The 26,773-nt window shown below is 46.4% G+C and overlaps 2 protein-coding genes across 3 annotated transcripts in view; one reads left to right on the top strand and one right to left on the bottom strand.

The window, feature by feature from the left end:
• The window catches only part of Slc22a3 (solute carrier family 22 member 3), a 99,293-nt gene extending 77,113 nt beyond the window's left edge, over positions 1–22,180 (top strand). Inside the window, exons 6-11 of one of the 2 annotated variants that reach the window (XM_004651268.2) lie at positions 2,859–2,956; positions 3,068–3,282; positions 10,677–10,785; positions 11,751–11,863; positions 16,479–16,578; positions 20,755–22,180. In XM_004651268.2, coding sequence (XP_004651325.2) covers positions 2,859–2,956; positions 3,068–3,282; positions 10,677–10,785; positions 11,751–11,863; positions 16,479–16,578; positions 20,755–20,815 — 696 coding nt within the window. In that variant the 3' untranslated portion in view covers positions 20,816–22,180. The remainder of the gene's footprint in view (positions 1–2,858; positions 2,957–3,067; positions 3,283–10,676; positions 10,786–11,750; positions 11,864–16,478; positions 16,579–20,754) is intronic. The other variant, XM_045158800.1, reaches the window with a different exon arrangement.
• Positions 22,181–22,756: 576 nt separating this feature from the next.
• Plg (plasminogen) overlaps positions 22,757–26,773 on the bottom strand; it is a 43,676-nt gene continuing 39,659 nt past the window's right edge. The window contains exons 18-19 of the mRNA XM_004651095.2: positions 23,753–23,898; positions 22,757–23,151 (exon numbers count right to left, since the gene is read on the bottom strand). Coding sequence (XP_004651152.2) covers positions 22,990–23,151; positions 23,753–23,898 — 308 coding nt within the window. The 3' untranslated portion in view covers positions 22,757–22,989. The remainder of the gene's footprint in view (positions 23,152–23,752; positions 23,899–26,773) is intronic.

Below are 26,773 nucleotides of genomic sequence, written 5' to 3'. Positions count from 1 at the left end.
ATCCATGTTTTGAATCACAAAGTAGAGGGAATAAAAGTACCATTTGGACTGATCCATTGCTTTCTTCTTATCAATGTATGTGTTAGACACACCCCAATTTAAGAAATTCTAAAGTGTGGCAGGGGTGGAAGGTAGAGGATGCGACTTGATATAGAAGAAGTAAGGTGACTTAAAAGAAAGCACAGATCTGGAGAGCTAATTCAATCAGATAATTATCCTTGCAAGCACAAGGACCTGAGTTCTCACCCCAGAACCCGTGTGCGCTGGCAGAGACAAAGGACCCATCCCTGGGACTTGCTGGCCAGCTGGTCTAACACAATTAGGCAAGTTTCAGGCCAATGAGAGACCCTGTCTTTAAAAAAGAAAAAAAAAGGGGGGGGTACTGGAGAGATGGCTTAGCAGTAGTGAAGCGCTCGCCTGTGAAGTCTAAGGGCCCCGATTCCAGGCTCGATTCCCCAGGACCCACGTAAACCAGATACACAAGGGGCACACGTGTCTGGAGTTCCTTTGCAGTGGCTGGAGGCCTCGGTCCACTTTTTTTTCCGTCTCTCTCTCTATCTGCTTCTTTCTCTCCCTGTCTGTCTGCCGCTCTCAAATAAATAAACCCAAAAGAAATAATTAAAAGAAAAGAGCAGTGGGTGGTCTCAGAAAGAATGTCACACGAGGCTGTGCTTTGGCCTCCACAGTCATGGACACATCCAGACGTGCTCACACACACACCCTCCTCTCCACAAACAGCTGCTTTGTCATCTGCTTTGGAGCCCTTGCCTTCTTACTCAGGTGTGAGGCTGCAGTTCTGGTTGATCCACTCAACTTAGTGCTCAGAATAAGTGGCTGGCAGGTATCTCAGCGTGGCTTTGCTCTGAGTCAAGGTCTCGTGACTGCTAGTAGAGAAATTTTGGGCCCAAGGGCTTGGAGAAAACACGTCTAGATTTCCACTCCTCCTGGGCCAGACCAGGAGTTGAGTCAACAGACAAGAGAGGCTCTGTTTTTCATAGTGATCTTGCTTCATAAAAGTACGATAAAAGAAAAGCAAGCCAGGCGTGGTGGCGCACGCCTTTAATCCCAGCACTTGGGAGGCAGAGGTAGGAGGATCACTGTGAGTTCGAGGCCACCCTGAGACTCCATAGTGAATTGCAGGTCAGCCTGGGCTTGAGAGAGACCCTACCTTGAAAAACCAAAAAAAAAAAGGGGGGGGTGTATGAAAACACAGAGTGACACTGAGGGAACAACCAGGCCCCGGGGCACCTGCCGTCTTGCTTCAACAGAGCATTGTTAAGCAGTGTTTTGAATACCGAGCACTTGACTCAGTGCTACCAAATGGTTCGGGCCCTTGCCCCGCCAGAGCTCCAGAGTTCCTGGGAGGAAAACGATGACCAGGTAAATGCGAGAAAGAAGTTCTGTATGAGGTTTGGTGCAGTTTGGGATGTGGGAGATCAGATTCAGGGGAGATGAGATTGGGGACCAAAGGCGTCAAAGGATCCTCGAAGGCCAGGGGCGGTCCCACGAGCGCATGGAGCTGCGGGGGTGCGCACAGTAGGGAATGGCACGCGAGGCGGGCCACCGGGCTGGAAGCAGTGTGGGGTTGTAGAACTTCGCACTTCTGTTCCCGTAGCAGCCTTGTACTCAGTAGGCCAGTGACTGGATTGAATTGAATTTCACTGAATTGTATGTCCTTGAATTGTATTGAATGACAACCTATTGGACCACCAAATAGAGATGAGCTGATTTTTCTAGATCAGACATGTCAGATTCCAATACATGGACAAAAACAAAATAATACTTTTGATGCTTGATTTCTTGGGCTTGTGATTTTTTTAAAATTTTTCTCTCTCCTTCCTTCCTTCCTTCTTTTCTTCCCTCCCTCCCTCCCCTCTTTCTCTCTTTCTCTCTTTCTCTCTTTCTCTCTTTCTTTCTTTCTTTCTTTCTTTCTCTCTTTCTGGGAGAAAGAGGCAGATAGACAGAGGAAGAATGAATGCTACAGGGCCTCTAGCCACTGCAAACGAACTCCAGACACATGTGCCATCTGGCTTATGTGATACTAGGGAATTGAATCTGGGCCCTTAGGCTTCACAGAAAAGTGTTTTAACCACTGAGAAATCTCTCCAGCCCTGGATTGTGACTGTATTCATCAATGTATGATTTGAATGTTTGATATATAATGAACTATATGATTGTATCCCACTAGTTTATGCCCTTTTACACTCATTTTTCCCAATTAACAAAAGTATACATGTGCTTTATTTTAGAATACACCTTTTTAAAAAATATATAGGTAGTTGTTTTATTTGGATTGAGGAGGTACCAGGTTAAAGAGTGAGTATGTAAGGTTATTTTATTTTAATGATGAGGTACCAGGCTAAAGAGTGAGTGGGTAAGGTGGAAGCCTGGATTTCTACAACTGAATCCCAGATCCTGGCTCCGTGACCACCCGGATGTTAACTGGTGTGTATATTCTAGTCTTAGCCCCAATTTCCCCATCTGTAAACTCAGAATGGCAGTAAATTGTTGCAACAACTAACTACAACAACTAATGTCCTTAAAAAAATCTGGTTCTTCTTAGTCTGTATCCTATTCTTCATATTTAGAATGCACTTTCTTTTTTTACTCAAAGTAGTTAACCAAAGATATGAGGATTATACTATAATGTGCTCAGCTAAGTTAACCACATCTTGTAGATTTGACCTTATCCAAATGCCAGAGGACACACTCTTTCATTTTCAGGTTTTAAGATGTAATTTTGAAGGACCCAGGCAGGTCATTCTATCGTGTATCTTTGCATTTAGTTAATGGCAGATTTATTCAATGCAGGCGTTTCTTGCTATATTTTGTGACTGAAATCTGTTTCTATTGTGCAGATCACTATTACAGATGAGGAAGTTAGCAACCCATCCTTTCTAGATCTCGTGAGAACCCCCCAGATGAGGAAGTGCACTCTCATCCTCATGTTTGCTTGGTAAGTTTGACTTTCAGAGCCTGTGTCAAATTCCCCGGGCATCCATCCTTTCCTCCCAAGCAGGCACCCCGCTCTCTCTACTAACTCACGTCTCTCTGGCGTCTGCTGCAGGTTCACAAGTGCTGTGGTGTACCAAGGACTTGTCATGCGCCTGGGGATCATAGGCGGCAACCTCTACATTGACTTCTTCATCTCAGGAGTCGTGGAGCTGCCGGGTGCTCTCCTGATCCTCCTGAGCATTGAGCGCATCGGACGACGCCTCCCCTTCGCGGCAAGCAATATAGTGGCCGGGGTGGCGTGCCTGGTCACTGCGTTCTTACCAGAAGGTAATCGTCGCTTAAATTTATTTGCCAGCTACCAGGTATCCTGAAAAAAAAAAAAAAAAAAAACCATTAAAAGGATTGAGTATGAAGGGAAGGTCACTTGTCTCGATGAACTGCCCCAGACAGCCTGGGTGATGGCGCTGTTTTCCGCTGCCTCAGGGTAATTGAAGATGAGATCAGTTCTAGGGGCCCGAGGATACAGCTCAGTCGGTGGGGTGCTTGCCTTCTGTAAGTGAGGCAAATGTGAAGAATGACATGTACCAAATGGTGGAAAGGAGCCATTTTCCCAAAGTACAGAACAATTCCAGAAACCGGAGTTCTAGGCTTGGAGACCCCACTCTGGCTCCATTCTCCCTAAAGAAGGTTAACAAAAGTAGTGGAGAGATGGCTTAGCGGTTAAGCGCTTGCCTGTGAAGCCTAAGGACCCCAGTTCAAGGCTCGATTCCCCAGGACCCATGTTAGCCAGATGCACAAGTGGGTGCACGCATCTGGAGTTCATTTTCAGTGGCTGGGGGCCCTGGTGTGCCCATTCTCTGGCTCTCTCTCTCTCTCTCTCTCTCTCAGTGTGTCCCTTTCAAATAAATAAATAAAAGTAAAAACAAACTTTTAAAAAAAGTAATGGTGAAAGGCAGGAAAGGTTTCTAATCAAAGGAACCACTTGGACCATTTGGAGAAGGTAGAAGGTAACATTTTAGGACTAGAGAGATGGCTTAGCAGTTAAGGTATTTGCCTGCAAAGCCAGAGAACCCATATTCAATTCCCCAGGACCCACATAAGCCACATGCACAAGGTGGCACATGCATCTAGAATTTGTTTGCAGTGGCTTGGAGGCCCTGGCATGCCCATTCTCTCTTCCTCTATCTGCCTCTCAAATAAATAAAATAAAATATTTTTGAAAAATAAAGTAGCATTTTAATCCACCTTCAAAGTGTTGGTGTGCACTGTAGATTTAAGTAAGGGAAGAAGTGGGGAAGGGGAAGAGTCTTAGGCGGTGGCCTGGTCCATCAGTATCTCAGGTCTGAGGCTGCAGTGTGGCTTCAAAGAAGTCCTTTATCACTCAAAGAGACAATTCCATTCTTTTTTTTTAATTTTTAATTTTTTATTAATTAGTTTTGTATTCAGCAAATACAGTCAGTTTGGTACCATTATTAGGCTCATCTGTGACCTACCCTCTCCGCTTGGCCCCTCCTTGTTGATATATATGGGTCGTGCATTGTGGAGTTAGCCCGCAGTTATGGGTAGGTTTAATGTCTCTGCATATCATGACCCAACATGTGGCTCTGACATTCTTTCTGCCCCCTCTTCCGCAAAATTTCCCTGAGCCATGTTGGGCTCATTTTTGATCTGCTTCATTGATGAGATGTTGGGGGCCTCTGGGTCCCTGGATCTCTGATTTGGTAGGAGTTGATTTTTCTCTATGTTGATTTCCTTCACCCTTGTGCTGGTACCCGATTCACCAGGAAAACAGCACCCTTGCTTGTTTCGCCAATTTTTCTTAGTTTTAGCCAGGGCCCTTTTGAAGTATGACGGGCTGGCTCTGTCCTTAGGATCTACATCTATCTGAAAAAGAGAAGCAGATTCTCCAATGGAGAGTAAGTTAACACCAAGACAAATGAGAAAACCCTTACTTTTTAATAAAGAATTTAATAGGTGTAGGCCCGCTTGTAGCCCACGATTGGTAGCTTGATAATGGAGAGAGGGCTTATGTTTGGATATGGTTCTGACTTATTTCCCAGCTCCAGCTATGGGTCCTGTACCACTGAGGGGATCAGTTAGCCAAATCAAGAGCAGTTGGTTTCCCACCATGGCTGTGTGCCACTATTGCACTTGTGTGGGCATCACAACAGGTTATTTGCTGCTAAGTAGGTGAGACCATGAGTTGCTTGGACAGATATTGGTCATTTTCCCCCAGTCGCCCATGTATCACCTTCTGGCACTAGACACAGTGACTGTTTGGGGACTGACTCTCTTCCAGCTTCCAGCCATGCTGTTCCATTTTACATGTCGACCACATACGTGGTCTTTAGCAGTAGGGTCTTACCACTAACTTTTGGTGGGGCATCAAGTACTCGGAGAGAAATCTGTCTTTCTTTTAGGAAACCTTGTAGGTCTCTCTGATCAAAAGCTCATTGTGGATGATAGCCACTTGCTGGTACTGGGAGTTACAGGTCAGTGCCTACTAAGAAAGGGAAGAAGAAGATAACTAATACAAAAGAGTTAGAGAGAAAAGGGAGAGGGAGGGAAGCTGTAGAAGATTAAGGTCAGTCTTCATCATACCCTCTCCAGTGTCTTGTGGCTCAGGTGTTCCCTGTAAGGGCCTGGTGAAGGTTCAGCCATTTGGTCTGCCTTTTAGGAAGTAGAATTTTATGGTACCATTGCTGTTTGGGTCTAGATTTCTGTTTCCCACCCCTCTGTCACCCTCCCCTCCCTCCCCACCCATCCTGTTGTCTAGTCCACTAGATGCTTGCTGGGTATGTAAGGCATCTTGGGTAGATTCAGGTTAGGTGCTGTAGATGAGTGAGACTATGTGGCGATTGTTTTTCTGTGATTGGGTAAGTTCTCTGAGAATGATCCATTCTTGACAAGACCATTCCTACTTAGGGCATGATCTCATCATTGGCTGACTTGTATGCAAAACTCTGTTGTCCCTAGAAGCCAAGGTGACTCCAGGTTTAGGACAATGACTGGAGACTTTTAGGTGCTTTTGAGTGGTGGCGGGGACAGGGTCTGAGATAGGACCTTGCAAAATGTGGCAGAATGGAACCTGAACCTCAGTTATTCTTACTTCTGTGCCTTCAGCTTTGAAGGGGTAGAGGTTGGCTCAATGTCACTGGGTTTTATACAGTGGCTGGGTGGTTGCCGTGCAAAGCTAGGCAGATGTCTGATCCTAGATTATAAAGCAGAGGAGACAGACAGGAAATGAAGGCAAAGATGACAGACTTAATTTGTCACCCTGCTTTTAGTACCTCATGTTCCCGTGTAAGGAGTCGGTGCTGTTTAATAGCCACGATTTCTAGGTACCTTTACACTCCCAGAAACAGAATCACCCCTCCTCCCTTCAGCTGCTTCCTGTCAGGTGTCTGGTCACAGCAACAAGAAAGTAAGTAACACAATGTCCAAGCCACCGTCCGAATCACTGTGTAAGGCAGGAATTGAGTTTTTTTTTGTTGGGAACACTCACATGTTGGGAGATACAAGGCAAAAAACAAGCTTTTGTGAATGGTCCACTTGACTTTAATTTTGTAGATATTATGTATGTGACTAAAGCTTTAGAATGGTCCTTAGCAGCTGGGCATGATGGCACACCCCTTTAACCCCAGCACTTGGGAGGCAAAGGTAGGAGGATTGCAAATCCAAGGCCACCCAGAGACTCCATAGTGAATTCCTGGTCAGCCTTAGCTAAAGCAAGATCCTACCTTGAAAGAAAAAAAAAAAAAAAAAAAAGAATGGTTCTTAGTAGGATGAGTGCTCTTTTCCTGAACAAATTTTATTTGTACTTTCTGAAAACTTGGATGCTTTTAGTCACATGTCCAGTATGACTGGTGGGTCAGAATCAGTTTTAAACCTCTAAGATAAATTCCAGATGTGAACAGAGGCTCCTCCCCTGAGCAAGCTTGCCTTCCAATTTAAAGAGCTAGTGCACCAGACTCCGGAGGGTGGAATTAGCATTAGAAAGGCTATTTTTTTTTTCTCAGCAGGCTTAACATCACCCTCCGCCCTGCCCCCCTTGCCCCCCAGCTCCTGGCCTGAATGCGGATGGCCTTTGGAGAAGCCACGTGGAAAAACTTATCAGAAAATGGCTAGTCAGCTCTCCCTCCTGTTTACAGTTTGGGAATGAAAGTCTGTGAAAAAGAAATCATCTTTCTGTCTAGATCTTATTCTAAGATTCCCTACTTTAGGAATAAATGTTTGAACCTGAAGCCGGGAAAGTAGAGCTCTTCTTTATTCACATTTATCTGTCCTCGCCAGTGCGCCTTGACTTGGTCTGGCTGCGGACCTGCCGCGCTGATGAGTCTTCCTGTGGGAGTGAGAAAGGTGCCTTTTATGTCTAAGTGAGAAGGAAATCTGTGTATCTTAATTTATAAATCTTTATTAGGACTTTTTGCCAAATTGGCTTCTTTTTCAGAACTCAGAGCAGATGGTACATGCAGAAATTGGAAATGCTAACTTAAATTTTGTGTCTCTTGTTCAGGAAATGAGGCACAATCCAAACATTCTGCAGCAGCCTGACCCCATTCACCCGGGCCCCGCTCGGAGAGGAGTGCCGTTTCTCTGCGCTCTCCCAGAAGTGTGGAAGATATTTGAGCTTTAGGGATCATTGAGAACGAGAAAGAGGAGAGAGAAAAGAGAAAGAGTCTTAGGTAGCCCAGGCTGGCCTTCAACTTCTGATCTTCCTGCCTCAACTTCCAAAGTTCTGGGATTATAGGCATAGGCCACCGAACCCAATTTAAGTACTTACGTAGTGATGGGGATTGAACTCGGGACTTCGTGCTTGTTAAGCAAGTGCTCGACCATCAGAGCTACATCCCCAGCCCTTAATGTGGTTTCTTGCCACACGGCCATCGAAAGATGTCTATTGCCACCCACAATTCAATTTGGTATGTTACCAGGGTGACGAAGATTTTCATATCCACACATAACTACACATAATTCATACCCATTAATGCATGGGTTTCACAGTTCAGTTAACGGATAGTGTAGTACGCTGGGATCTTCCGCTTCTGTCTCTTCCTCCTCCTCTTCCTCCTTCTCTGTCCCAGGGAACTGTATTGCTTGGAAATGAGTTGAAAGTCTTTAGGTTCAGGTCAGCATGGAATGACCACTCATCCCACAAGGGGGTCAACCCAGTGCCATTTTCTGCTTTATTGAATTGGCCCCTTGTTGACCTGAATTAATCATATGTTTCTGACGGTGTATGTATTTGTTTGAAGTCTTGGTTTTTGTTCAGTTTTGTTTCTAGCTAGTTTATTTTGATTTACATATCTAGTTTATTTTTCAGTTCTCCCCTTGGTTGTAAACTTGTCTGTGGGACTCATAGAGCAATCTTGACATAGTGCAAAAGAAACCTCTGCCTGACCCTCTCGCCCAGAGATCAAAGTCCTTTCCATGGCCACAGTCAGTCCTCAGCATGTGTATGTTGGGGGGAGACTGTACCACAGGCCTGGACCCAGGGAATCTGGGTGGCAGTGCCCACTTTACATTCTCAACAGCACCTGCTCATTGAAGGACGGGTGGAATGCACTTCCCAGTCCCCTCTTGCCCTCATGAAAAAACAAAGCATAAATAAAACACTTGCTTACAACTGTTCTATGCCAGAGCAGATGCCGGCCCAGAGCATGAGAGCTACTCAGATATTCCTCACTCCCTGGTGTAACCAGGAATGTGACAGGTGTTCTGTCTGGGAAGACATCAAGTACACCAGGATGTCCTCAGCCAGTTGGCAATGAAATCGCAGTGAACTAGAGCTTCCCAGCAAAGGCCTGGCCTCCTGAGCCATCTCTATTTCTCCTTGCCCTCCTGGCAGCTGTTTTATTGACTTAATTTTAGCTTTTTTTTTTTTTAATTTTTATTTATTTATTTATTTAAGAGTAACAGACACAGAGAGAAAGACAGATAGAGGAAGAGAGAGAGAGAATGGGCACGCCAGGGCTTCCAGCCTCTGCAAACGAACTGTAGACGCGTGCGCCCCCTTGTGCATCTGGCTAACGTGGGACCTGGGGAACCGAGCCTCGAACCGGGGTCCTTAGGCTTCACAGGCAAGCGCTTAACCACTAAGCCATCTCTCCAGCCCAGCTTTTTTTTTAATTGACTATCTTCTAGAGAGAACACACATACCTCTACTAAGCTTTCTTCCCTTCTTTCATCACACTCATACTTTTTACTAAAAAAATATTATTCCTGATGTGGAAGTGCATGCAGATTATGAGTTCAAGACCAGCATGGCCTTGATCCTATCTCAGAAACCAAGGACTGGAATGGAGCTCAGTTGTGAGCACTTGCCTGGCATTCATAATGGTCTGAGTTCAATCCCCAGTGCCACAAAATATAATGCATGATTAACATACATTCAAAAGGCACACAAATTCTAGAAGACAAGAGAACCATCTGGTGTTGAGTATACACCCTCCAGGTCCTGCACCTCCAGCTTTGTTTGAGTGAACACACGAAGTCTCATTCATTCAGTCCCCTGTCCTCACACTGAATTCTCTAGGAAAAATGACACTTTTGTTGTTGTTGATGTTGAGGTAGGGTCTCACTCTAGGTCAGGCTGACCTGGAATTTACTGTGTAGCCTCAGGCTGGCCTTGAACTCACAGTGATCCTTCTACCTCTGCCCTATCCCCCAGTGCTAAGGTTAAAGGTACGTGCCACCATGGCTGGAAAAGATGACAATTCTTAAGAAATTAAAAGGCTCGAATTTTTAGAATTAAAACCTTAATTCTGTCTACACTTAAAACAAAAGAAAGAAAATGTTGCTGAGAGGTGACTCAGCTGGTTAGAGTGTTTGCTGCATAAGCAGGAGCTTAATCCCAGAACCCACATAAAGAGCCGGGCGGGCATGCTGGGCATGCTGGTAACCCTCTGAGGTGGGCGAGGGTGAGGATCGCCGGGGCCCCCTAGCGAGCTCTAGATTCAGTGAAATCCTCTGTCTCACGAAAATAAGAGGGACGAGCAATAGAGGAAGACGCTGAATATCTTCCTCTGGCCTGCCTGTGTGCACACGTGCATGTGTACACACTTGTGTATGTGTGTACACATGCCAAAAAAGGAAAGAAAAAAGTTATTCCGCTCCCATGGTGACTGTGGAGGGCAGGAGGGTTTCTTCAGACAGCAAGGGCAGCCGGCCTTAGAGCGGTGCGTTTTAAATCAGACTAACTAACCAGCCAGCATAGAAGAGCCTGGTGACTTCTTGGGGGAGCTAGTATGACGGGGGGGGGGGGGGCGGGGGGGGGAAGGGTCAAGACTGTGAGTGACAACTGCCTTGGGGATAACAAGGAAATGCCGGTCCCTTCCTTCTGGAAGCTAAGATCAGCTCAGGAGAACAGTGGGTGCGTGAGCACCTGATGGTCCTGAAAGTTTCCAAGGGCACAACCGGAGAGTTCCTTCAAGCACAGGCCAGAGGACTCCGGCTCTCTAGGACGGAACTGCCTGAAACATTATTTCAGCAAATGGCTCCTGAGTTGTATTTCTATCCCTGCCCAAAAAGGCCCACTGAATACTAGCTATTATCCTTGTGGCTACAGAAATTTGCCTAAAATATTAGATGATTCTATCATTTGTGCTTAAAAGGAGAAAATGTTGAGATCTAGAGGACACTAATTGGTGCCTTCTGTTATTTTATAAAATGACAATGCCATCAGCCCCCTAACTGTCCCCTTCCAAACGTTGTGTTTGCAGGGACACCATGGTTGAGGACCACCGTGGCTACCCTGGGAAGACTGGGGATAACGATGGCCTTTGAAATTGTTTACTTGGTGAATTCAGAATTGTACCCAACAACATTACGGTAATTCTGACACACATGTTGTGTTTTTCTCTAATGACTCTGCAGCCAGATGTTTTCTAGCTTGGGGACATATGAGGGTGCTATGGCCACGGGCTTTGGGTGACAGCTGCTTTCTGATTGCTGTTTTGCTTGTTGGGCTGATTTTTGTTTTTTTCAAGGTAGGGTCTCACTCTAGCCCAGGCTGACCTGGAATTCCTCATTTCATGATAGAAGCACTTCTTGTGTTGGCCTTGTCATATAGTAATGTGATGTTGTAGAAAGGCAATGAACTTGGAATCAGCCTCTTACCATACATGCTTAGGCAGTGGGATAGACTGTGCTGCTATGTTTAAAATTTGGGGCTGGAAAAAAATTGGGGGCTGGAGAGATGGCTAAGCAGTTAAGGTGCTTGCCTAACAAAACCTCATGACCCACATTCAATTCCCCAGTACCCATGTAAAGCCAGATGCACAAAGTGTTGCATGCATCTGGAGTTCATTTGCAGTGGCCAGAAGCCCTGGAATGCCCATTTCCTCTCTCTCTCTCTCCCCCAAATATCTGAAACTGGCATCTCCCTATTTCAAGGAAATGGTCTCTCTCCTCTGATCTCATTTCCTGTCTTGCATTTGTGAGCAGCTGGTTTTGATGGTAACTGCCACTACGTAAATTGGCTGCTTTGTCTGGGCTAATGTTCCTATGGACACACCTGGCCAGGGTACCAAGGTGACATGTGAGTGTCACAGAGTGGCAGGTTGTTAATTGCTTATGGAGGAATGCCTTTCCACCAACACAGGAAACGCCTCACAAGCCTCCCTGCAGAGCAGCCCAGAACGGGAAGCTGGTTCACAGCCCAAGGCAACTGCACGTTCTAAATCTGAAATGAAGTTTTGCCACCATTTCATGACTTTAGCTTGTCTGAATGGTGTGATTAGTTTGAACTTAATGATCTCGGTGGTTTTCATTTGCAACTATCTTTCAACCTGCAGGAACTTTGGAGTCTCACTCTGTTCAGGGTTGTGTGACTTTGGGGGAATCATAGCCCCGTTTCTACTCTTCCGGCTCGCGGCCGTGTGGCTGGAATTACCTCTAATCATCTTTGGTAAGAACTCCTGTCATGTGTGAGTCTCGGTCCTTTCGTCTGTTAGTGCATTAACAGAACCTCAAGTGCTTTCTAGATTATGGATGACTGATGTGTATTGTGTCCCTTGTGGAAACCGTTTCAGTTTTGAGATAATAAAATCCGAAATGTGAATGGTTTGAAGGCACTTTACATTTTAGGGAGGTTAACAGTGCTCCCATTAGCCTTCTTTGCTAGGCTCTGAGTGAAAATCAAGCAGTGTGAAAATCGGTTATGATGGTGGAAATCGGGAACAAAACCACTCAGGGGACCAAATCGGATCTTCGTGCTGGTGTTTAAAAGCAAATCTAAAGACTGATTGTATACTTAATATCAGATACACTGATGGCAGATCTTAATTTGCTTTGATGCTAAAAATGCTGTTGCAGTCAGCTCTGTGTTGCTGGAATGAACTTCCAAATAGACCCAGTTTATGGGAGGAACAGGATTTATTTCAGGCTTACAGATCTAGGGAAGGTTCCATCAGTCGCAGAAGAAGCTGGCCCCCTTCCACAGATCTAAGCGGAGAGACGCAGCCCTACGCCAGCACCACGGGCAAGCGCAGAACCAGCAGCCAGACGGCAGAGAACCACAGCCAGCCCCAGGGACCCAGGCGGAGCTCAGGCCTCTCTGTGTACCTTTAGGCTGGAATCAGATCTCTCCCCAAACACACCTTCTCCAGCCAGGCAGCCAGAAACCCAAGTGACAAGCTCTAATAAAACATATGAGAGCTGTAGGGATAGCTGAGCAGTTAAGGTACTTGCTTGCAAAACCCAAGGACCCAGGTTCAATTCCCCAGTACCCACATAAGCCAAATACACAAGGTGGCACATGCATCTCGAGTTCATTTGCAGTGGCTAGAGGCCCTGGCATACCCATTCTCTCTCTCTCTTTCCCTCTCTCTTTCTCTTTGCCTTGTTCTCTCTCTCTCAAATATATATATATATATATATATATATATATATATATATATATATATATATATATAAAACATCTGAGTCTATTGGGGGGACATACATTCAAACTACCACAAATGCTATGCTAAAACAATGAGGGGCACAAAATTACTCCCATGCATCCTCTGAGCTCTTCCACTTTCATTGAGTTCCCACCTCTGGGCCTCAAGGAATTCATGAAGTGGGAGGTTTCTGGTCTCAGGAGGGGCCGTCAGCGCATCAGTGTAATGCCTCCTTAATGCTGGTCACTGTCCCGCCCCGCCTGCCCACCACTTGCTCTCCTCGGTGTGAAGGACATAGGCACATCTTTTAAAGAATTTCTTTCTTTATTTTTTAAACAAAATTATTGAAAGAGAGAGAGGGAGAGAGAATGAGAATGAGTGTGCCAGGGCCACTAGTCACTTCAAACAAACTCCAGACGCGTGTGCCACCATGTGCATCTAGCTTATGTGGGTACTGGGGACTCGAACCTGGGTCCTTTGGCTTTGCCGGCAAGCACCTTAATTGCTAAGCCATCTCTCCAGCCCAGGTCTGTCCTTTTCTTGCCTCCACCTCCACTTCCTAATTCTTGGTAGAAAACGTGTTTCTTTAGTTGTTTAGCAGTTAAGCTTTGAGTAAAAAAGTTGAGTCCATGAGGATACATGAGCCAAACTCCTGTTTGGTGCTCAGGCTAGAAAATCAAGTTGTAATCAGTTGACACCAGTGAGCTAAACACAAGGTCCGTTTCAGGTTATTTATTGGGATTTGATTAACAAAGAGTGAAAGCGAGTGCCACTGCCCAACTAGGACACTGTAGGAGGCACAGTGGCCTTGTCACTGCAGCGTGCAGCCCTGCTTGGAGTGAGGCACGTGTTGCTCAGGAGCCGAGGCAGCCCCCTCCCCTCCAGAGTGGGCCGAGGAGGGAGCCAGGGTCCTACAAGCCCAGCGCCCATAGAGTGCGATAAATGCTGAGATCTTAAAAATGGCCCATGCCGGGGACACCGAGCCCCCTGGAACCAAGAGAAGAAAGTAGGGAGGAAGGACATTAGGTCAAGATTGAGATCAGAAGATGAGAAGAAATTCTCCATGTGAGAGGTGTGGTCTGTGTTTCAGGCAGTGGGAAGGCCTCTATCGAGAGGAAGACAGCATCATTGCGTTTTAGGAGGCTAAAAGCTGGAGTCCTGAGTATCAAGTAGACCAAGAAGGAAATGTCACCAGGAGAAGGCGGGACAGTTCATGAGGGTCTTCTCAAATGTGCACAAGCTTTGTTCTTCGTCCCAAGCACTGGGGAAGACCTGCAGACTGGCCTGTGGAGCCAGCAGAGCTAGATGTGCGTCTCAGAAACAGGGCTCCGAGGGGGACACACAGGTGGATGGAAAGGGACAGCACCAGCCTGGGTGACATGATTGATGAGTGCGGTGTCAGATTTGGGGACCACGTTACAAGTAAGATGAGCAGGAAGGACAGGTGACAGAGCCAGTGGAGCTGCGAGATGGGAGGAGCCTCGGGCCAGCGTGGGGAGCCCCCGGTGAGGGACGGGTGGGGCCGTGGGTCTGCAGGAAGTGTGGGCAGCATGAGGCTCTTCATGTTCTGAGCCCAGGAGGGGCATGCGGTCTGGATACCCATGACCTCTGAATGCAGGTTGCCGGGGAGACTGGAGCTGCTGACAGGAAAGCGAGACACGAGAATTGGGGGAAGGGGCTGGAGAGATGGCTTAGCGGTTAAGGCACTTGCCTGCGAAGCCTAAGGACCCAGGTTTGATTCTCCAGGTACCACGTAAACCAGATGCATATGGCGGCACATGCATCTGGAGTTTGTTTGCAGTGACTACAGGCCCTGGTGTGCCAATTCTCTCTCTCTCTCTCTTTCTCATAAATAAATAACTTAATAAATATTTTTTAAAAAGAAAGAGTTGGGGGAAAGTGAAGAGAGAGGCGGGGAGCCAAGCGAGGAGGGCAGCGACATGATCGGGATGTGCCAGTCACTGCTCTGCTGATGGAGCCAGTCAGTGGTGACCCAGCAGGAGCAGAGCCAGGGAGGACATGGGCAGAACCAGAGTGGACAAACATGACATGGGGCGTGGTGAGAGTGTGACAGGAGTCAGTGTGCTAAAGCAGGGCCAACGGTGATACTTCTAAGAATTTGTGAGCCAGTTGAACACAGCCAATCACTAAGAATTCATAGCTGGGCTTTCTCCACGCCCTTATTCCCAGCACTTGTGAGGCAGAGGTAGGAGGATCGCCATGAGTTCGAGGCCACCCTGAGACTACATAGTGAATTCCAGGTCAGCCTGAGGTAGAGTGAGACCCTCCCTCGGAACCTCCCCCCCCCAAAATAATTCATGTGTATGAAATATGTTAAAGGCAGAGTTAATAAGTACTCAGAATTCATCAGTTCCTAGTTGATTTCTGTCACGAGTGCTCTGGAGATCAGACCTGCAATCAGAATCCCGTGGATTGGAAGGCTTCTGGGCATCTCCTTCCATGTGGGGTGAGGTCATGTTCACACCACAGAAATGGGCAGAGATACAAGTCAGGTGTTTTGTTTTGTTTTTTTCCCAAGGTAGGGTCTCACTCTAGCTCAGGCTGACCTGGAATTCACTATGTAGTCTCAGGGTGGCCTCGAACTCTCGGCGATCCTCCTACCTCTGCTTCCTGAGTGCTGGGATTAAAGGCGTGCGCCACCACACCCAGTTTACAAGTCAGGTTTTGATTTGCATGCATTAGTTGTTAAACATTTCCAGGATCATCACTAGGCTATGCAGAAGTGAGAAAAGAGGAGGGGATACACCTCCCAGACTTTGGGCTCTAAAGAACAAAAAAGAGATGTGAGCAAGAGTGGGGGCCAGGCATGGTAGCCCACGCCTTTGATCCCAGCACTCGGGGAGGCAGAGGTAGGAGGATCACCGGGAGTTCGAGGCCACCCTGAGACTACATCGTGAATTCCAGGTCAGCCTGAGCTAAAGTGAGACCCTACCTCGAAAAACACAACAAAAAAGAGGGGTGGGTGATGAGTGGTTAGCAGACAGCTAATGGCGAGTCAGCATGTCTGAATGCTTCTGAAGGTAGAAAGAAGACGTCCGGGAGAGTTGGTTAAGACGCAGTAAGGTGCTCCCAAAGACAGCTGAATGAGGCTCATGTCCTTGGACAGAAGCAAGAACGAGCCTTAGAACTGAGTTACAGTATTAGGACACGGAGGTAGAGAGGACCCTTGTCTGCTGGCTCTGACCTCCCTGTGGACAGCAAGGGAGGCATGGAGTGCTTGGCAGGTGGCACGCACTCCGCAGACGTGGTCATGCCCCACACAACACCCGGTCATGTGTGATGACCCGTGTGAGTTGGTATTACCTAGTGATGTCATGTAAATCTTACTCTTCCTGCATCCCACTCTATGCTGTTCCCATGACTGTGAAGTCGCCTGGAGATTCACTTGTGACATTTCCCTGTCGAGGTGCGGCACATGACCATCGGTGTGCAATGAACAAATGCACACACACAGGCAGGAACAGAGTGAGCAGGGCTGAGGGAGCCGGGGAGGCCCGGAGGAGCTGATTAGGGCGCACAGAAGAGTGCCGTTAGGGAAGTTGGTGTACACAGATCAGGGAGCCTGTGTGTTCCTAAGCAGTAACGGCTCTTCTCATATACCTGTCCCCCATTCAATAGGTATCCTGGCCTCTATCTGTGGTGGCTTCGTGATGCTTTTGCCTGAAACCAAGGGTATTGCCTTGCCAGAGACAGTGGAGGATGTGGAAAAACTTGGCAGGTATTGTACGAAGTTCAACACATCCTAAGGAAACACAGCCTTTTAAATCCTGACAGTGAGAAAATACTGGGAAAACTGATTATCTGTAAGGGGGAAAAAGTTAAGCTTCCATTTTATATCCTAAGCAAAAATTCTCAAAGTAGATTTTAAAGGTTAATATAAAAAAAAACCAAAGCTATAAAAATAATATGGGCTATTTTTGGAGTGCACTTGAGAAACATTTCCAAGTAAGGTGCTGAGACTCAGAGCTGCTCTGAAATGGGGGCCGAGGGTGTAACAGAGTGACATGACCTAAATGTTCATTATAAGGAACTGATGGAAAGACGGTAATATATTCAGAATATTGATCACTACAGAAACGAAGAGAGGAGTCTGTACATGGAGTGACCTGGGAAAGTAAACCATGACCAACACGTTGTGGTATCCACTTAAAAATAAGACAACCGGGCGGGAGAGATGGCTCAGCAGTTAAAGGCACTTGCTTTCAAAGCATGCCAGTTGGGGTTTGATTCCTCAGTACCCACATAAAGCCAGACAGTAGTACATGCATCAAGAGTTCATTTTCAGCAGCAAGAGGCCCTGGCGTGTCTTTATTTACTTTCTTTCTCAAATATATAAATTTGGACTTTTTTGAAAATAATAATAAAAGCTCCCTTCCACAAGACAACAGTCTTTCCTCTCTGTAGCTACATGGACCATATGACAGATGAAAGATACTGACGGATGGTTGATGCAAATAAGACAAGTGAAAGGAAATGCTAAGTGATAGATAGGGATGATAGATAATGATAGACAGATAGATAGATAAGTAGATATTGAGCTTTGGAGGGCATCTAAATCATGTTCTGATTACATATTGATTAATACCAACATCCAAACTTGAGGAGCTATATTAATAAAAACTCACATGCACAAGATGGCTGTAACGGCACACCCCTATGATCTCAGCACTCAGAAGGAAGAGGATATCCCACTATGAGTTCAAGGCCAGCCTGGGACAACAGAGTGAGATTAAGGTCAGCTTGGGCTAGAGCAAAACCTTACCTCGAAAAAATCCAAAAAAAAAAAAATCACATGTACAAATTTTTTACTATTTTCTCTGAAAAATTTTTTTTTCATAATAAGAAGATAGAAAATGAGTATATGAGGATTAACAGCAAGAGTTGTGAAACAATATATTCCTTCTGGGGAAGGATGGGGATAGGGAGGTCCACCCTCCCCTCTTCTGTAGTGTTTGATCACTGTCAATTAGATCACATGGTAGGGTGTTTATATATATGTAAATATATGAAAATATATATGTATTCATATTCCTGCCCTGTTCTTGTTTTGAAGGAAAGTGATAGGCTGTGGGTTTTCCCCAACTTAAAGCTCTACCTTCCTATACCCTAGAACACAGTTACCTGAGCTTCAGGGTAGCGGGGAGAGAAACCTCTCACTGTTGATCACAGAAATGTCTGAAGTCCTCTTAAGCCTTCGGCCTGATAGGTCAGGTCTTGCTCCACCCAGAAAGATGAAATGCCTTGGGTTGTCTGACTGCAGAGAACCACTTGGCGAATATCAGGGTCCAAGGTCCAGGATAGGATGCTGGGGGCTGCCCAGTCCTGTTACACCAAGCACAGCCATGCTCAAAGAAAAGAAGAGGCTCAGCCAGTTAAATGAAGCAAGGGAAACGGTAAGGAAGGAAAGGGGATTCTCTTAAAATAAGACATCCTATAAGCTGAGCGTGGTGGCACACGCCTTTAATCCCAGCACTCGGGAGGCAGAGGTAGGAGGATCGCCGTGAGTTCGAGGCCACCCTGAGACTACATAGTGAATTTCAGGTCAGCCTGAGCTAGAGTGAGACCCTACCTTGACAAAACAAACAATAACAACAACAAAACAAACAAACAAACAAAAAGGCATTCTCGCAGTAAGGGATGGTATGGGCCTCACTCAGGTCAGGGTTACAGGTTAACAGTGAGAAGGGAGGGTGTCGGTGGTGATGGAGATATCAGTGAGCCCTTGGGGCTCCCAGCCCCGTGTCCACAGGACAGGCACCTGCATTCTCCCTTGTGGTCCATCCCACTGTCAGCTGCCTGTGTAATGAGCTTTGTGAAACCCTTGTGCCTGACCCCCAGACCAGCCAGGGGCCAGATTGTTCTAACCCATAGGGGTAGAGGGTAAGCGGAAGTCATTTGAGAGCAGGATTCTTCTAACCAACTCATTCATGTTTTTTTGTACAGTCTACCAACTTTTATTTATTTATTTATTTTTGAATGAGATTGTTTTTTTCCAAGGCAGGGTTTCATTCTAGTCCAGGCTGACCTGGAATTCACTATGTAGTCTCAGGATGGCCTCGAACTCAAGGTGATCCTCCTACCTCTTATTTATTTATTTTTGAGAGAGAGAAAGAGAAAGAAGCAGAGCAAGAGAGAGACAGAGAGAGGCAGGGAGAGACAGAGAGAGAGTAGGTGCACTCCAGCCTCCAGCCTCTGCAAATAAACTCCAGATGCATGTACCACCTTGTGCATCTGACTTATGTGGGTCCTGAGGAATTAAACCTAGGTCTTTGGCCTTTCAGGAGAGCACCTTAACTGCTAAGCCATCTCCCAGCCCTCATTTATAATTTTTAATAATTATATTTATTTATTTGCAAGCAGAGAGAAAGAGAATGTGTGTGTGTGTGTGTGTGTGTGTGTGTACTAGGCATGCCAGGACCTCTTGTAATTTCAAATAAATTCCAGATGCATGTGCTACATTATGCATCTGGCTTATGTGGTACTGGATCATCGAACCCAGGCTGTTCGGTTTTCCAAGCAAGCACCTTTAGCCACTGAGCCATATTTTCAGCCCCGTCATATTCTAGCCCCATTCATATTAAAGTTAGGGTGCCAGGGATGTGGCTCAACTGGTAGAGCACTTGCCTAGCATGCATGAAGCCCTGGGTTCAATCCCTAGCACCACATAAACTTGGCATGGTGGCTCTCACCTATAATCTCAGCATGGGGTGGTAGGGGCAAGACGATCTGCAGTATAAGGCCAGGCTCAGCTTCATGATGAGTTCCAGGCCAGCCTGGGCTACATGAGACTCTATCTCAACATACTAAACATATTGAAGTTAGGTTAAACTACTAGGAGATAGAAATTGGTTTTGGGGGGACAGAAAGATCTAAAGGACACACAGAAAGAAACAATATCCAGCTACTTTTGAGTTGGGATATTATAGAGACTTTCTGCCTGAGTGTACTGATGAAAGCTGGGCATGCTAGTGAGTAATAACTAGAAATATGTGTGTGTGTGTGTGTGTGTGTGTGTGTGTGTGTGTCTCCACATACATCAACAAAAATTTAAAGTAGACACAAATTCTAACTTTTTAGTGTTGTTTATAATTTTTATAATAAAGATGGTAAGTTGCCGGGCATGGTGGTGCACCCCTTTAATCTCAGTACTCCAGAGGCAGAGGTGGGAGGATCCCCGTGAGAGGCCACCCTGAGACAACATAGTGAATTCAAGGTCAGCCTGGGCTAGAGTGAGACCCTACCTCAACACACACACAGAGATGGTAAGTTAATTCTATCAAGTTCACACTCTTGGAAAACAATGGAACAGAATGATGACTGACCATTTTACAAATGAAGCCTAGTAATTGCAATCCACTATTATTAACTCTTGAACAAAACTACTTAGCAGCAAGTTACCAAAACCTATTATCCTGTTCCCTTCTAAAACTGTGAAGGACTTTTTTTTTTTTTTCGAGGTAGGGTCTCACTCTAGCCCAGGCCGACCTGGAATTCACCATGTCGTCTCAGGGTGGCCTCGAACTCACGGCGATCCTCCTACCTCTGCCTCCCGAGTGCTGGTATTGAAGGCATGCGCCACCATGCCCGACTCTGTGAAGGATTTTTAAAGAATGTCTGCTGTCTCCTAGTCACACCAAGCCATGCATTATTTCGTAGCTATTTATAAGTAATGTGCATGCTGTAGTGCCAGTGAACCCCTGTGTAGGCTCTTAAAGAAGATGGAAAATGACCCAGGAAGCATTTATTTCATTGCCTTTGAGTTGGGATGCTAGGAGACATTATGCATGTGCACAGTTCATTATAAAAGCCTAGTTAAATACCACCCAGGACAACTTCTCTAAATCATTGTGTGGTCTGTTATGAGGACGTCATCTGTTTGCCTTTGTCTTGTCAGTTCACAGTCTCATCAGTGTGGCAGGAAAAAGAAAATCCAGGTTTCCAGCTCTAACGTCTGAGCCTCCACCTGCCCTCCCACGGAAGTGAGCCTATGGTTATGCCTGCAATAGGCGCTTTGCTCCTCGAGGAGGCGCCCTTCCCGCAGTCTTTAAACAGTATTTTCTATGACAGGAGGAGTAAGATTTATCATGCTACCCAAGTTTCTGGGAACATACGTCATGAGTGACCGGCTTAGCAAAGAGCCTCTGGGTATACCTCTCTGTCTGGGCTTTCTCTTCTGAGAAGTATCTCTCAGTGATTAAAGAGTTAAAGAAAAACAAGAGAGCCCCAGCCCAGATCTGAGGACAGCCCCAGCCTAGACACAGGATGTGCTAACAGAAGATCCAAGACGGAAGCCTGGACACGTGTTCAGCAAATCTTGTCAGGGGATGGAGCAGTTTGCTACGTGTTCGGAGAGGCTGTAAGACTCAAGGTTTGCGGGTGTGGCTTTTTCTGCTTCTGGGTTCTGGGTACGTGTGTCTTCACCGTGTGGACATGCTGTCCCCGTGTCGCCCACCACTCCCCAGCCCTGCAACGTCTAGGGTTACGGCGTTGGTTACTTCTCACAATGCTTTGGGGTACTTTGGGCCTTCCTTTGTGGGACGCCTGAAGCCACAGATTTCTTTCTTTACCAAACAAAACAAAAGGATTACGGTTTCCTGAGTTTTAGGAATTTAAAAGTCAAGGGATATTTATGCTATATTTGTGAGTTTAAGTCCAATGGTGCCTGTGGTCAAGGATGAACAAGGTGGACACTTCTCATTCAGGCTGAGCATGTTGGATGTGTCTCAGGGGGAAGGCTTACATTTTTCTTGAAGGCGAAAGCCAATTTTTTCTGGTCGAAAAGAAATAGCATCAGCTTGATAAGTGACTTGGATGACACCAGTAAGAGACTTGGCCTTTTTTATAATCAAGACTGTTGAAATATGGGACTTAACAAACACAAACAGTGTTCTACTTTGTGTGTTATAGTTTCAGATTTAGCATATATCTTAGGATGAGTTTTTTAAGACAAAACCTTTGTGAAGACAGGCAAGATTGGCACCAAAGGAAGCCTTACCAACAAGGAAGAAAATTTGTACGTGGAGAACACATGTGTGTGGTGTGTCTGACAACACATAAGATATAGGTGTAAGTTGAAAACTAAATTTCTAATCCCTAAAGCACATCGGAACTGCAAATGAATGTCCTCTTTGTCAGTGTCGTCAATATGGCTTCTTGAGGATTTCACACCGTCTTTGCTCTGTAGACATAAACATTCGTGTGTTGCTTTCCTTTACACTTCTTTGCTGTAAGATGGTTATTACCCTTTCATACTGTCACCTTTGGATTGTAATTCAAGTTGATATTTGTGTTCATAGCAGTAAAAACATTTTAAAATAAAAAAAAAAAAACACCCTCTGAACATGTGTCACTGTAAAACCCTCTTCCTGCATAACTGTGTCCTGTTCCAAGAAAGGCAGACAACTCACAATGGAGTAACACTGGCTTAGTGTGGTCTGCGTGCAGGAGAGCTCCTGGAACCTTCGCTGCACTCACGTGACCAGTGATAACATTCAGACTCCTTGCTGGTCTTGCATGACAGTCCCACTGCCTGGTCCACACCACAGAATACACACCCTGCTGCTGAGTTGTTAGGAGCAGATTTCATTCCCAAGAATAGAACTTGTTCCCCTGACTTCCCACACTTGTGGCAACTTTGAAAACATCTGTGTCAGAGCCACAAAGACAGGCACCGGAGGTGTGTGTCAGGCTGCCTCTGGCTGATGGGACAGTGCACCAGTGACTTACAGAGAAGACTTCCCAGCCCCTTGCCCGGTTATCTTACCACAGGCTTCATCTTGGGTGTGGCTGGTCCTTATGAAAACAGACTTAAGTCCCTTCAGTCTGTCCTTGTCACGTTGGTAGGGTGAAAGAGGGACGTGGAAACCTTGCAGACCTCCCTCCCCTTCAAAAGGAACTCAAATCAAAGTACAGAGTTTATTTTCCACAAATGTCACAGTGGTGTTGCTTGTCACAAGATCCAGCAGTCCACAGACGGGACAAGTTTATCCACATAATACAAAAAAGGCGGAGGGTTGGCAGGAGACGCATGTAGCTCCGTACAGTGTCTAAGTTTGATTACTGTCAATTACTTCCAAGCATTCTAAAACCCCTCCCCATGTTCTAGCTTGTAGGTTTGTCTCCAGGCCAATTAGTTATTTCTCATGATCTCTTCAATCCAAGAAACATATCTCGAGACACGAACGTAGACGCCAGGCTTATTAGGACGAGCACAGCCAAGCCCCCAGGAAGTGACTCCCTGTAAAATGTACTTGTCCTTCTCGAAGCAAACCAGAGGTCCTCCACTGTCACCCTAGATGAAGGAGGGAAAAGTCCACAGGGGATGGAGCTGAACCTTTGTGTTATGGGATGTTAGCCGCCACCGCCCGCCACCGTCTTTGTGTGTTTCCCCATAAAGACACCTGTTCACAGCCCCTCGCTTGAGCAGCTGTTCTGGTCAAGGTCAAGTACTTAGTCAAGGGTACCCAGCCAGAGGTCAAGTTCCATTCTCCCCAGAGAAACGACCTCTGTGAAATCTCTTGGCCCAGGGTTCTCTCTGTCTGAGCACATTGGTCAGGAGGGGTAGCTGGTTCCTACCCAGGGCCCTTGGTCCCCTTCCCTACTAGGAAGGTCTCTGCCGTGTCCCTGTGCAGTGGTACAGACCAGAGTGGTGTGTGATCAGCAGAAGTGATGGCACTGGCTAGTCTCTGACCACGGAGGGCAACCGAAGGCTCGAGAAAGCCCCTGGGCTGCCTGCCCAGCACTCAGGGTGGGACCAGGGGTTCCCATCACAACTGTGACCGGGGCCTGGGTGGTCAGACCCTTCCTGGACTTCATCCTTGTACATGACTGAAACGCCCAAGGGACAGAGATGGGCAGCCCCAAACCACCTCGGTCTCTAAGGCCCTTCTTACCTGGCAGCTGTCAACGCCCCCGGCCAGGTGCCCGGCGCACAGCTCCGTGGACCGGACTCTGCCGTTGAGGTAGTCACGGCGGTTGCACACCTTGTTCTCAATCACCGGCAGCTGGGCCTCCTTGAGTTGCCCGGCGCCGTAGGTCCCTGTGTGGAAAGGTAAATGCGTGGTTCAATGAGCCACTGTGCTCACCGGGAAGCTTCCAGAACAACAGCAGCCATGAGGTGAAGTGAGAGTTTGCTTGTCCCTGTGATTGTATGATACAAAGAGGTACCCCTAACGGCTTCTTGACCCTTGAAAGTGTAAACATTATACAAGACTTAATGCTCCCAGAACCTGCATGCAATACTCCAGACCTCTTCATGGTGTTTGGGGCTTTCATCTGTTCACAATTTTTTTTCCTTTAAACCTATAAAAAAATGGGCTTGAGAAATGGCTTAGTGGTTAAGGTGCTTGCCTGAGAAGTCTAAGGACCCAGGTTTGATTCCCCAAAACCATGTAAAGTCAGATGCACATAGTGGCACATGCGTCGAGTTTGTTTGCGGTGGCTATAAGCCCTGATGTGCCCCCGAATTCCTCTTTCTTTCTGCTCTAATCAATAATAAAAATACAAAAGTAGGAAGATGGACTTAAATTTTGAAAATTTTATTTATTGATTGATTGATTTGAGAAAGAATGGGTGCACCAGGGACTCTTGCTACTGCAAACAAACTCCAGATGCATGCGCCCCTTTATGCATACAAGTTTTACATGGGTACTGGGGAACTGAACCAGGGCCAGTGTGCTTTGCAAGCAAGCACCTTTAATCACTTAGCCATCTCCCCAACCCTGTGAACAGTTTTCATACATGTGTGTACATGTATGTGTGTGTAGGTACACAGGAGTGTGCATGAATGTAGAGGCCAGAGGACAGCCTGGAGTGTCATCCCTCAGGAACATCACTCACATCTTTTTAGAGAGAGGGTTTCTCACTGGCCTGTAGCTTGCCACTGGCAAGACTGGCTGGCTAGTGAGCACCAGGGGGCGGCCTGTCTCTACCTCTCCCCGGCCCAGTGCTGAGATTACAAGTGTGTACCACCAGAACCAGCTTCTCTGGGGATCGAACTCAGGTCCTCATGCTCATGAGGCAAGCACTTTACCCACTGACCTATCACCCTAGCCCCTAAACAGGGAATTTAGAAAAAAAAATTTTATTCATTTATTTATTTGAGAGAAGCAGATAGAAAGAATGGGCTTGCCAGGGCCTCTAGCCACTGCAAGAGAACTCCAAATGCATGTGCCACCTTGTGCATCTGACTTACTTGGGTACTAGGGAAAGGAACCTGGCTCCTTAGGCTTCTCAGGCAAGTGCCTTAACCGCTAAGCCATCTGTCCAGCCCCAGTAAATAATTTTTAATGAAGTTTGAAAAGTAGTTGTTGCTATTCTTATATGTTCTCTTCAAGTCATCCGTGCTTCATTTACTGCCTGTGTAACAGTACACAGCATCAAAGCCTGTATCTCTCACTTGGTGCTCTCGTGTAAGATGTTGTTTATATTCTATTCTCTCGGTTGCTTTGCAATGAGGAGTGATTGCTTAATGGACACCGGTTTCCCTTTCGGGGTGAGGAAAGTGTTCTGGAAACACGTTCATGGTTACACAACATTTTGAATGAACTAAGTGCCCCTCGGTCGTGATCTTCAAGCAGATTAAAATAGTAAATGCTGTGTACAGAAGGTGGCACTAAAGCACAAAGATTAGCATTCTGGGAACAAGCTCATAACATAGTCTATTTCATGTAATCCCCACGCTACGCACAGGAAGTGAGCGCTTGCGTCATTTCCCGCGTGCGGTTAAGGAAACAGAGGCTCCACAAGGTCAAACTGTTCACCTTGAACTTGGGTCTGTGAAACCATTGTCTCCATGCTTCCTCGCCTGCTCTATGGCCCTGCTTCTGCTCCCTCTGCTCACCGGTTTATCCTCATCCATATTCCCCCAAGTCTAAGATCTCAGAAACTATACGGACACGCTTCAGGCTCCCATAACACTGTCCCGTTATTTCCTAAGCGGGTATGACAGTGGGAAATATGCTAGAAAAACTTCCCTCCACCCCACTCTTAGGAGACTTCACACTAGAATATTATTAGAACATCATAAACTATTAAAGAACATACTCGGTGGAAATTGTCTTGGTTCCTTTTCTAAATTACTTTTCTTTGACCTTTGTGGAGTGGGAATTTCATTCTCCTAAGCGCTTGTGTTGTTGATTCCTTTGTTTTCTTTGCCAGACTGAGAGAGGGCATTCACAGAGTAGGCAAAGGAAATGCTGTTTTTCTAGACACGCTGGGGATGTCTTAATAGTGTCACAGATAATCCAGTTTTTCACTTGTGCAAGCCCAGTGCTCTCCAGAGTCTTATCACACATCTTTGTTGTGTTAGCATGGAACAGCCAAGAAGCAGTGTAATTTCTCTTCCCGCCCCCCCCCCCCCAACACACACACACTAGCCAACAATTATCTTCAGAAAACTTGCACTGGATCTAAAGATAGCCTAAGCTGGAAGAGACTTGTCCAAAGTGGTGCTGGCTCTCAAAGCGGGGTGCAGTGCCAGAACTGAGTGGAGGAGTGGGGTCAGGGCACCTTTCAAAACATTCTGCTGAAAGTGAGTCTATTCCTGCTTCCTGGACCCTGGGGCATGCCAACTCTAGCAAGAAATCCACCTGGGGGCGAAGTTTGTGTGGCCGTGCTGCCATCTGGTGGCCGAATGAGAGAAGGCCTTTCTGGGGTCCGGAGAACTCCACGTGACCTCTGGGCCCACCTGGCTATGGTGAAAGGAGCAACCAGGTTCCCACAGGAGGGCGGGCACAGGAGGGGCCAGCCTGGAGCCTCAACACTCAACTCAACTCTGGGCACATTGGCATTTGGAATATGGAAAGCAAGGGAAGTCTGGGGTCCAGGGTAAGCAGGAGAATTTTAATCTAATAAGCTAAGAACACTGACTTGGTAACATTATTGATGTGGAGAAAATTGGTAATCAGGCCTGA

This window comes from Jaculus jaculus, chromosome 9 (genome assembly GCF_020740685.1).
Source record: "Jaculus jaculus isolate mJacJac1 chromosome 9, mJacJac1.mat.Y.cur, whole genome shotgun sequence".
NCBI classification, from domain to species: Eukaryota; Metazoa; Chordata; class Mammalia; order Rodentia; family Dipodidae; genus Jaculus; species Jaculus jaculus.
This window is presented reverse-complemented; position numbering and strand designations above follow the sequence as displayed.